The sequence below is a fragment of the Orcinus orca genome, chromosome 2 (assembly GCF_937001465.1).
Source record: "Orcinus orca chromosome 2, mOrcOrc1.1, whole genome shotgun sequence".
NCBI classification, from domain to species: domain Eukaryota; kingdom Metazoa; phylum Chordata; class Mammalia; order Artiodactyla; family Delphinidae; genus Orcinus; species Orcinus orca.
The window spans coordinates 81,554,866-81,567,024 of NC_064560.1; the positions used below are offsets into that span (position 1 = coordinate 81,554,866).

At 54.0% G+C, this 12,159-nt stretch overlaps 1 protein-coding gene across 1 annotated transcript in view; it reads left to right on the forward strand.

The window, feature by feature from the left end:
- The first annotated feature begins 1,282 nt into the window (after nt 1-1,282).
- The window catches only part of ADAMTS7 (ADAM metallopeptidase with thrombospondin type 1 motif 7), a 57,584-nt gene continuing 46,707 nt past the window's right edge, over nt 1,283-12,159 (forward strand). The window contains exons 1-3 of the mRNA XM_033415687.2: nt 1,283-1,601; nt 9,327-9,682; nt 11,588-11,753. Coding sequence (XP_033271578.2) covers nt 1,502-1,601; nt 9,327-9,682; nt 11,588-11,753 — 622 coding nt within the window. The 5' untranslated portion in view covers nt 1,283-1,501. The remainder of the gene's footprint in view (nt 1,602-9,326; nt 9,683-11,587; nt 11,754-12,159) is intronic.

Genomic DNA, 12,159 nt, shown 5'->3' on the forward strand with positions numbered 1-12,159 from the left:
AGGGAGGGAAGTAGGTGAAGCCAGGAGGGGCAGGTAGGTGGGGGGAAGAGGCAGGTGACAAGAGGCGAGTAAGGAAAATACGTAGTGTGATTGTGAACGTTCAGGGAGGGTGGGAAAGACATCAGGGTGTGGTGTGAGAGTGGGGCATCTGATCTTCAGATTTCAGAGTGGGCAGTTGGGGATGACGTAGCCCAGGCTGTGGCGGTGAGGGCTGGTGGCTAAAGTGCAGGGAAGGGTCATTAGAGATGAGGAGGTCAAGGAACTCTGTAGCCACATGCTACATGGGTCCCCCAGGAGGGCAGCAGGGCTTGGGGTGAAGGAGCCAGAGGGAGCTTCCAGGAATGAGGGAAAGTGCATGTGAGATTGAACAGGGAGGAGGTATGTGGGCAGCAGAAGGCAGGGGGGTGGCTACACAAAGGCTGGCCAGGGGAAGAAAGCGGGCCACCACTGTCCTGAGGAACAAGAGGTCGACCAGGTTTAGTGAAGCAGGAGGTGGAGGGTGGGAGTGCTCCTTGACAGGGGCGGGGGCTCCTGGGAGCATCGGGGGAGGGAGCAGGAAGCCAGGATCAGGGCTGCGGCCACGGAAGGACAGATGGCCTGTGTTTGCAGCGGAGGATGTGAGGCTGGGGTTGGCTGGCCTCCAAGCTCCCAGGGGGCCCCTGCTGAGAGTCTGTGGGCTCCAGCCCGTGGGCCGAATGCTTTGCTTCCCTCCAGGCAAACACACTTGGAAAGGAGTCTGGACATGAGGAATTGAGAGACCCCGCCCCTCGTGGGAAACAGCTGCCCACTTGGGAAGAGTCTGGGCCTCTCTCTCCACCTGGCTTTCGAGACCCTGGACCCTCGGGAGGCCTCCGTGTCCCTTTTCCTCAGAAGGGCAGGCCTGCCTAGCCCAGGGAGCACACCGGAGGGCGCCTCCTCGAGCACAGTTTAGGGACAAGGCAGAAATTCCAGAAATTCCAGATTCTTTGGGGGGCCTTGGGGGGCTCAGGTCGGGAGGGGCCTGCTCGGCTCCACCGCCAGAGGGCGCCCTCGGCCCGGTGGGCGGCCAAGCGGCCGTCTGGGGGCGCTACCAGCTCCCTGCCCCAGCTCCGCCCTAGAGCGGTGGGCCGCCGGCACCGGCCCCGAGTGGCCCGCGAGGGCGGGGCCAGGGCGGGGCGAGGCCGAGCCGGAGCTGAAGGGCGGGCCGGGGGCGGGGGAAGGAGCCCGAGGGGCGGGGCGGGGGCCGGCGACTTCTCTCCCTCCCTCCCTCCCTTTCTTTCTTTCTCTCTTTCTCACTCTCCGGTCTTTTCTTTGCCTCCGCTGCCGGCCGAGGGGGCGGGCTCTGCAGCCTTTGTTGCCAGCGGACTGAGCGCAGCCGCCCGCCGGGCCGGAGTCCGGGCCCGGGACGCCGGGAGCTGCACGCGGGTCGGGCATGTCCTGAGCCGGACCCGGGACCGGGCAGCGAGCGGACGAGACGAAGAGTGTGCGCGCGGGATCGCCCGGCGGCCGCCCGGCACCGGCCATGCCCGGCGGCCCGAATCCCCGCAGCCCCGCGCTGCTGCTGCGCCCACTCCTCCTGTTCCTCTGCGCTCTGGCGCCCGGCGCCCACGGATCTGTACCAGGTGGGTGGTCGCCCTGCCCCGGCCGGCCGGCCGGCCCTGCCACCCCTCCCCGCTTCCCCAGCCTCGGTTTAGCCCCTTCTCACCTCTGCGAGACCCTGTGCCCGCCAGGTTCTGCCTGGAGCTGTCGCGCCCCCTGGTGTTAGTGACAGGGGTGGGGTTGGGGCCGCGAAACCGCGCCTCCAGGGAGCCTTCCCTGGCCCCCGACTCCGTTACCCACCTTGCCTGTAGCCGGAAAGAGCCTCTTAGACGCTCTTCGGGCTCCAGTTTCCCCACCTCGGGTACCGCAGAGCGCGTCTGACTCTCCCGGGGATCTCTCGTCGGAGGAACTGGACGGAGCGTGGCTTACACGCGATGGATTCAGCTTCTCGCCCTCCTCAGTGCGCCTCGTCTGGAAAGCAGGCTGGCCAGGGTGCTGCGGACGAGGGCTCGGGGTCGCAGGTCTACGCGGTCCCCCGCCGCGCTCCCGCCCCGGCCCCTACCCACCGCCTCTAGGTGCCTACCGGCCCTCGGCGGCTCCCCGGGCCGGGTCTCCCGCGGTCCTTGCGCTTCCTGCCTCCCCCTCCCCCAAGTGTGAAGGCTCCTGGAGTGGAGCGGGGAGAAGGAGCTTCTTTCCCCAGCCCTGGGCTTGGCTCTCCCCGCCCCGGCCGGCTGGCCTCCGACGAGCCTCTGGCCAGTGTCCAGAATCTTGCTCCGCCGCCGTCCGCCGCCGTCCGCCGCCGACCGCCGGGCCGCGGAGCTCCTGGAGCGTCCGGAGTAGACGGCCTGGGAATTTAGGAACAGAGGGTGTAGAGGACCCCTGGCCTGCCCCTCAGGGAGCTCCTGGTCTGATGGGGGCGGGTCGAGTAGTGGGGAGAGCCGTTCTGGCGAGGCAGACGGGAAGGCTTTGTAGGAGAGGAGGGGCCTGAGCTTGGAGGGACTGGAAGGATGGATGAACTTTGGATGGGCTGGAAGGGTGCGTGTTGGGGGTGGGGGTGCATCCCGGCCGGGCTTGGTGGAGGGAGGTGGCTAGATTAGGCCTGCGTGCTGGGCCTGGGGGAGACCTGCCTCCCCAGCAGAGGGATTGCGGTTGTGAGGCTAGAAAAGCATATGGGCCGGAACGTAGGGGACATTTAAACCAGATCTTAGAGGTCGGGGGAGCCGTTGAGGGGAGCAGCTGATGAAGGCAGTGTTTTAGGGGGGAGGCTCCCTATCTAGCAGCAATGTGTAGGGGATAGAGCAAACATCTAATGAGAAATACCATGTGCCAGGCTCCCTAGTTCTTACTTCTCATCAGCTCCACAACAACTCTGCAAGGTGTGTGATGGAAAGTCCTTTTATAAATGAGGAAAGAGGTTCAGAGAGGAGAGTGACCTGCTGGTTTGGACTCCTGGGCTACTTGGGTAAAGCCTGTGTTTTCCTTCTGTCCAGAGCTGGGGACCCATGAGGAAGAACCAGGTGATGGAGATGAGGGAGCAGGAAAGTGGTTACCCCAAGGAACTGCCCCTGAGCCTGAACTTGGGTCCAGGCCCCCTGGCAGCTGTGGGAGAAACGTGGGGTGGGGGAGTCCCCTGTGGTCAGGGTCCCCTTTACTTCTACTGCAGACCAGACACATGTATGAGGTTGCCCATTTTGTTAAATGGGGATAATGGTACCTACCTCCAAGGGTTTTTGTGAGAATTAAGTGAGATGCTAAATGTGATTGTTTTGCACAGAGCAGAGAGCCTACCACGTGGTGGCCGTGATTTTTATTAATCTGCCAGGCAGACCCAGTAAGATCAGGGAGTCCTTGGTGTGTCCTGTAACTTGAACCTGCCATTTGGGGTGGAGCGAGGCAGGCACCCCTCCTATCTAATCTGGGTCCCCCTTCAAGGTTAGTGTCTGTCTCTAGTACTCCCATTGATACGTAGCAGGGGGCTCTCCCCAGTCTGCTCCCGATCAGGATGCCTGATCCTGAGGCTGCCGAGCTTCGTCATTTTCTTTGGACTTGCCTGGGGGATGTAGACCAGGGCCCCTGCCCACTGAATGCTACCTTCTTTCAGGCCAGAGAACTTATCTTGGGCTCACTTTTAGGAAAATGTGACAAACCAAGGACTTGTTAGGATTGCTGGGACTGGAGCAGGGGCCATCAAAACACTGTATCACACATGTGAGCTCTATGTGTGTGTGCAAGTGAGGCAAGTGAGGACAGACTCAAGGAGGAGGGTGTGTGTGTCACACACACACACACACACACACACACCCTGGTTATTTTTTCTCTTTGGCATGAACTGTGGGTCATTTGAAGGGCTGGATTGTAACTCAGGTACTCGATAAGGAGGTGAGAGTAAACACCATGTTGGCATTTCTTTGGGAAAAGTTCCAAAGTGACAGTTCTGTCACCTAGGGGTGATATTCAAAGTATTCAACACCCATTGTGGCAGGAACTCCATCCAGTCACACCCTGGCAGGACAGTCTCAGCCATAAACCACGAGTAGTCCCTGCTCCCATCCTGCTGTAGATTTAGCTCTGTTGGCTCAGCTCTGATGCACCCACAAACCAGAGACTGGAACCTGCAATTACCCTTTGCTGGCACTGGGTGGTGGTAGGTTCAGCCATCACTGTTGCTACCAGGGGTCAGCTGTCGGAGACGTTGAAAGAGTTGTTTATTTTTTAACTCACTCTGTCCTCATTTAAAAATATTTTAATGGCAAAACGATACAAATTGACTATTGAAAATGAATGCAGAACAAAACAAGAAGATGAAAATTATTGCAGTAAAAGTGGTAACATCCTGTAAGTATTTTTAAATTTTTGATTAAAAAATATTTTATTACACCATTAGGCAAAGAGATAAAACAGGTTTTTCAAGAAATAGCTAAGTATACCTTAGAACTTCTCTTGCTAATTTTCAGTCATAACTTAGTTCACATTTGCTATATGTTATCTCCTGTACTAAGCACTTACATATTAACTCATTGAATTCTTACACAACCTAAGGTACGATTATGATCATACCCATTTTACAGATGGAAGGACCGAGACTGTGTGGTTGAGTAATTTACCCATGGCCTCACAGCTGTAGGTGGCAGAGCTGCAAATTCAAACCCAGGCACTCTGTCTCTAGAGCACATTAATTCTAATGCCTTTCACCTGCAGCATATTTCTACTTAGCCCCATTACATTTTGAACTTAAGAGGATGCTTCTTTATAAATCACTTGAATTTCTGTCTTGCAATAATTTCCCAAGGTCTGGAGCAGGGATTGTCAACAGGACCACATGACCCCGAGGTCATGGATCCCTCCCCAGGGACACTGTTGAGCTCTTGGAGCCATTTCTCCCCAGTGGTTCCGATTCCCCAGCCACATACATACTCCCCTCTCCCACCCACACACGTTTGAGGACACTGCTGTTGCCTAGAAGTATGCCATGTAGCTTTCGTTTTTCTGGTATACTGAGCACTTCATGGCCGGTTAGCCTCAGCACTCCCAGACCTTCAGCTTGTCTTCAGCAGCGTTGGCTGTGACGGTTCATGCCCTGGGAACTGCTGTTAATACTCATCTAAAACAAAGCCTTGGAGTGTGGCTGTTGTCTTATTCTCTGTCTATTTGCCCTGTGACCCTCCTTAAGTTTTCTGACCTGGATTCTCTGAGCAGTTGAGGAAACAGGCTCAGCAAGATTCAGTGACTGTCTAGGCCACACAACTATGAAGTGGCCAAGTGGGCACCTGAACCTGGGTCTTCCTATGTTTAAAGCCCATACTTTTGACAGTGCATTATTTTGTCACTCCATTGTCTCTCATTTCACAAAACACACACCTGGGCCAAGCTTCTTACTGCTTGTTCCCCTCACCCCTGGCTTTTTCCTACTTCTCTGGGGGTCTACCACATGGTGTCCACCACCAAGATGCCCTCCCCATCTTCACGCTTAAATACATACCTGTATGTCAAGGGACATTTCACATGTGCCCCTTTAACGAAGATTTTCTTCATCCCCGTCCATCTGTGGGGTATCCCCTCCCCTCTCTTGGACCTTCTCAGCACTGTGTGGGGGGTAAGGATCACGAGTGCCCTGCACCCATTTCTGTATTCTGAGGGATGGACCAGGCAGGTAACATAACAAGGCTGGTGGGAAGACATTTTTCTCGAAACATGGGGCTTCTTGGCCCACCCCTTGTTTTCCCATTTTTGTTAGAGATTCAGTTCTTTACTGAATGAAAGACAAGTGTGAAGCTGAGGGCAAAGCTATATTTAGCTACAGTGTTGAGAACACCATAGGGAGTGGTAGAGACTGAGGCAGATGGGGGAGCACAGGCCCTCTCTAAAGGGCCACTTTTGACAAGTGTGAATTTAGGCCTGACAGGGATGGATGATAAGACTTTAAGCTGAAAATGGAGATTTTTATACAAAATTATGTGATTTTTTTTAAACACTAGCAACTGATTAAATACTTTCCAACATTTTTGCCAGCCCAACAAACCACGCCACCCCCCCCAAGTCAATACACTGACAAACAAAAAAACAAGTCTGCCGGCTGTGGTTGTGGAGTTGCCATCCCAAATGCCCTTATTAGGATGTCAGAGCAAGAAGTCTCCTTCAATTATCCAGCCCAGTGGCTTTCAAATGCCATCCCTGAAATGGTTACAACAGAATCCCCAGAAGGTTTAGAAAAATACAGAAAAAAATACAGATTCTGGGGCCTCAGAGCCCTGGACCTATGGAATCGGAATCTCTGGGCTGGGTCCTGCACAGCTGCAGTTTTTCAGAGCTCTCCAGGTACTGCCGATGTTCAGCCAGGTTCACTTCCAGTGAGGAATTTCCTAACTTCCCTGATGATCACAGTCTCCTGAGGCTCTTGGTAAAAACACAGCTTCCAATGGACTTGAGGACACGGGGAGGGGGAAGGGGAAGCTGGGACGAAGTGAGAGAGTGGCATGGACTTATATACACTACCAAACGTAAGGTAGATAGCTAGTGGGAAGCAGCTGCATAGCACAGGGAGATCAGCTCGGTGCTTTGTGACCACCTAGAGGGGTGGGATAGGGAGGGTGGGAGGGAGACGCAAGAGGGAGGAGATATGGGGATATATGTATACGTATAGCTGATTCACTTTATTATACAGCAGAAACTAACACACCATTGTAAAGCAATTATACTCCAATAAAGATGTTAAAAAATTTTTTTAACAAACCCCACAGCTTCCCAGTCCTGTTTCCTGGAGATGCTGATTCAGTGGGTCTGGGGAAGGGCCTGGGAATTTGTTTTTAACAAATTCTCATCTGAGATGTCTGGAAAATCCTTGCACTGGTGCCTTCCTGAAATTCAGAGACAGGGAAAATTTGTCCAGAGCCACACAGCAAGTCAGCCCAGCCCATCCTGCCTCGCTCGAGCACGCTCTTAGAGGACCGTGCCCTGATGGCTGGCCTGCTGGGGCAGTTGTGGGCCGCGGGGGTTGTCCTCAGCAGGGGGGCACACCACTGGCGTGTGCAGGGCGCTTTACACGTGGTTTGACAGGAGACAGATTGCAGGGCAGTTTGGGTTTCTGCGGCCTGGCCTGGATGGAGCTTCAGGCTGGGCTTGGCTTCCCTTCCAGCCCCAGCAGTGGCCACACAGAGAGCCCTGTGGGACAGCTGCAGGGCACTCAGGCATTCTTGTGGCCTCGAGGGGTTATTGTCACGAGCAGCCAGGATCCCAGGAGCTGAGCATAAGGCCAGTTGATCTGGGCAGGACCTGAAGCTGGGAGACACTTCACATGGGCCAGTTTCCTACCTGTACCTCAGAGCCTGGGAACTGCAGAGAAGGAAAAGGGGGAACAAGAACACCAGCCCTGGGGTTCCCGCCCACCCCCAGCAGTGCTGCTCTTATGTGTGTATGTGTCCCCATGAGATTTCTTTTGAAGACTAGGTCTGGTGGCCAAAATAGTTTGAAAAACTTGATCTGGTCCAACTCCTTACGCTGGCGAAGGGGAAACTGAGGCCCAGCAAGGGACGGACTGCTGAATGTAGAACGATGTTACTGAGAGATTGAAGCCATTTGGGAGACTTTATTACTCTCGCTGTGTGGCTTTAAGCCAGTCTCTGCACTTCTCTGAATGTCTCTTTGCATTCTCCAGAAACAATCTGGGGACTCTACCGCAGGTGTCCTAACCTGGATCTGCAGCCATAGAGACCTGGGTAGAATTCAGAGGATCCATGACCTTGGATGGGAATATATTACATCTTTAATTTTTGTAACCTTGAAGTGAAATGTAGCATTTCCTTCAATTATAAATATTAGCAACAAATCACAATAGCGTTGGCAGTATCTGTGATTTTGCTACCAATAGGAAAAGCAAAATATTTTATCTCAATACAGTTGCAGGTATCTTGAAATAAGGTTGACATTTATCACTACTTCTAAATCACCATAGTTGTTAAATTTGCCATTAGATCTTGTTTAGTGCATTAGTAAAGGAGCACATAATTTCACATCTACTTTTTAAATTATTTTGACAACTGTATTTCAATATAATCAATTTCCTTGGTATTTCCTTGGTATATTATTCTTATACATTTAAAAACATTTTTCTGAGAAGGAGTCCATGGCAAAAAAAGGTTAAGAATGAAGCCTTACTGGGAAATCCAAGCAGACTGACTATGAGAGGATTCTGCAAATGGCAAGGGCCTGAGCAGAAGTTTTGCAGCCCTGGAACATTTTCATTCAAACTCTTAAATGTGAAAGAAATAAACTAGAGCTGCTCCAACGAAGTGGTAGTGATGAGGGGCTAGGGGGCCCTACCTGGGTGGTCCTTCTCTGACTCCCCATCTCAGGAGACCTGGAGATGTGTGCAGAACCCTCGGGCACTTAAAAAAAAATCCATTAGGCTAATAGTCATACTAATCATACTTGCCATCATGTTCAGTCAGTGGGCCAGGCTATATGTGGAGCAGTTCAGTTCATTTAATCCTCAGCTCCCAAAGTGTAAGTAATTATCCCCATTCTACAGATTGTACACAAACATTTACTGAGAAACTACTAGTTTCCAGATACTCTGGCACTTAAACTCTTCAGCAAAGACTATGAAGATTCTTGCCCTCCTAGAGTTCACACTGGGAGGAGATGGAGAAAGAAAAATAGGAAAAAGAATGAAAATGTTAAGTGATACAGTATGTCAGAAGTGCTATGGGGAAAAATAAAGCAGGGAAGGGGGAATAGGGAGAGCCAGGGAGTTGCAATTTTAAAATAAATCGAGGAGAGCTTTGAAGAAGGACTTGAAAAGAAGTGAGGGGTTTAGTCAGATGGAACACTGAGGTTCGCGTGTTTCCGGTGGAGGGAATAGCAAAGCGAAATCCTGAGGCAAGAGCATGTCTGACTGAGGAACAGCAAGGAGGCCAGTGGCCGAGGGGAGGGAACTCGGGAAGTGTAGCAGAGATGAGATTGGAGCAGTAACCTTGCCTAAAGCCTCACAGGCCATCGCCATAACTCTATCTCCTGCTGTGTGTGAGCTGGAGGCCACTGCAGGGTTTGGAGCAGAGGAGGGCCATGATCTGACTGATTTGGAACGAATCCCTGTGACTGCTACGCTGAAAGAAAACTAGGGGAGAGGGATGCCACACGGGCAATCGCGGAAGCAGGGAAACCTGTTAAGAGGTTATCCCGATAACCTAGATGGAGCCATCGAGGCACGGAGAGGTGAAATAGCAGAGGTGGTGGGTGTTTGAGTCCCGGCGCTCAGACTTTAGCCGCCCTCTCGGCCGCTCCCCACTCCGGTCCGGCTCTTCTCTCTGCAGAGCACACCGCCGAGGGCCGGGCAGCGTTGGACATCGTGCACCCGGTGCGCGTGGACGCGGGGGGCTCCTTCCTGTCCTACGAGCTGTGGCCGCGCGCGCTGCGTAAGAGGGACGTGTCCGCGCGCCCCGCCGCGCCCGCTTTCTACGAGCTGCAGTACCGTGGCCGGGAGCTGCGCTTCAACCTGACAGCCAATTCGCACCTGCTGGCGCCCGGCTTCGTGAGCGAGACTCGGCGGCGCGGCGGCCTGGGCCGCGCGCACATCCGGGCCCACGCCCCCGCCTGCCACCTGCTCGGCGAGGTGCAGGACCCTGAGCTCGAGGGTGGCCTGGCAGCCATCAGCGCCTGCGACGGCCTGGTGAGTGTGCGCAGGGTGCGCTGGCGGGACGCAGGGCTGCCCCCGGCCTGGCCACGGACCTGCTGCTAACTTCGGCCTGTTGGCTTTTCCTCTCCCAGCCTCAGTATTCACACCTGTAAAATGGGGTGGACAACGTAGGCCTCTTTGTTCTCTAGCAGTTCTCAAACTTTAATGCGAGCCAGAGTCACCCAGGCCTTGTTAAAAACCCAGTGTACCTTGGGGGGGGGGCGGTGCGGGTAGCAAAATCTGAATTTCTGGCAATTTCTCAGATAGTGTTGAAGCTGCAGGTCCAGACACCTCACTTTGAGAACCACTGTTTGTGGTGTGTGTAGACTAACTTAGAAAGCAGCTGAATCCTTCTTCTTTGGGGGATCAGTTATGACTTTGTTTCCCTCCGCGCCCCCCACCCTTTAGGCTGCTGTTCTCCAGGACAGGCTTCCTCACCTTTACCTTGCCTCAGGGGGTGATGAGAGCAGGCCTCAACCTCCAGGTTTTTCTGGGTTGAGGTAATGCTGGCTACTGCCTGCAGCCCTAATTGCCTCCCTCTGCTTGAGTGCCCAGTTAGAGCAGCTCCACTCCAAGCAGGATAGGGCCCCTTTCTGCTCCCAGCTCCCAAGCGTGGGGTGTGGGAGGAGTTGAAGGGTTGCACATTCTCAGCCATCCACTGTTGGTGGGGGGGAACCTCAGCTCAGATTGCTCAGGAAAAGCCATGGGCTGTGGCAGGGCAGGGCCTAATACAGCCCACCTCACAGGCTCTAGGGTATCTGGGCCATTGAGAGCCCATATGCCTGGGAAAGTCTCTCATTTACCCAGTCTGTGCCCCTCCCTTTCCATATAGTTGATTAATCTTGTTGAGCCTGAGTGACAGGTGCATCATTCCCACTTTACAAATGAGGAAGCAGGCTCAGAGAACTTGCCTAAGGTCACCCATGTATCCAGTGGTGGAGTCTGCATTCAACCCAGGCCTCCAGCCCCTAGAGCTGATGATGCACTGTCTAGCGCTCCAGGTTCTCTGGCCCTGAGTGACGCAACTGGCCGACTTGGAGCCAGTGAGGGAGGTCCAAGGGAGGTAAAACCTTCTTCCGTGTTGGAGTCCTGAGCTTCCCCAGGAGGTGGTGGTCTGCTCAAAGATACTTACCAAGGCCCCTCCTTCCTCTGGCCTCTTTGAATACCAGCAGACATGACCAAGACATCCCTTCCAGCTTTCCTTCCCTGGCAGACCCTGGGACCAGGGACAAGGATGTCCTCGTGGCAGTGGGCATCTCTGTGGACATCTCGTTAGATTCGGAAGCAGACCCATTTCTTTCTTTCTTTCTTTCTTTCTGTGATCAAATTTCTTTCTTTTTATTGAGATATCATTGAAATATTAGTTTCAGACAACAATTTGACACCTATGTGTTGTGAAATGATCACAATAAGTCTAGTTACAAATTTATGTACATATAGTTTTTTTTCTTGTGATGAGAACTTTTAAGATCTTTCTTTGCAACTTCCAAATACACAATACAGTATTAACTGTAGTCATCATGCTGTACATTACATCCCCAGGACTTTTGTTTTTCTTCTTGATGTTAAGCTTTTAATTGTAATTCCTGCTTTTCTTTGGGAATGCAGGAGATGCAGACCCACTTCTTGCTTCTTATGGGCTAAGGGGCAGGGTGGGAGCAGCTTGCTAGGCTGGTGGCTCCTGAGCTTAGCCTAGAAGCCTTTGGCTGGGTGGAGCTGTAACGAAGGACATTCCAGGCAGAGGGTCCAAAGTGAACAGAGGCCCAGAGGGAGGAAAGCACAGTGTATCAGGGTCAGTTGGGGTGGTGGGCTCCGCTGGGCAGGACAGGCCTCTGGGATGGGTGGGAAGAGCAGCTGAGTGCCAGCCCTCCCCAAGTGACCCTGGTGCTTCTTTCCCAGAAAGGTGTGTTCCAGCTCTCCAACGAGGACTACTTCATTGAGCCCCTGGATGGTGTCCCAGCCCGCCCTGGCCGCGCCCAGCCACACGTGGTATACAAGCGCCAAGCCCCTGAGAGGTGGGCAGAGCCGGGGGACCCCAGGGCTCCAGGCACCTGTGGGGTGAAAGGTATGCTTCTCTGCTACCAGCTCTGGGGTAGGGGATGGGTCTGGGGGCATGGAGGGGCCTTCTAGAAACCTCTGTCAACACCTCCATGCCCAGCTCCTTTTAGACCAAAGGGACACAGACCGACAGACACATCATCATAGCCTGTGCCCTCCAAATGTGCCGCGGGCCTGAGGCCTCTGCCTCTCAGGCCTGCCCCCGCTCTTGCCCTGGACTGGCACCTCTCACTGTCAGCTCCTCCGTCTCCCCACCTCAGGGCTCCGTCTCTGTCTCTCCCTGCCCCTCCCCACTCACTGCCTGGGGCACCTCCAGCTGTGCCAACTGTTCTTCGAGTGTCCAGGTGAGGCCGGGCCATACCCAACCCCAGCAGGACAGCTAGCCAGGAACCTCCCTCCCCTCCCCACTCTGG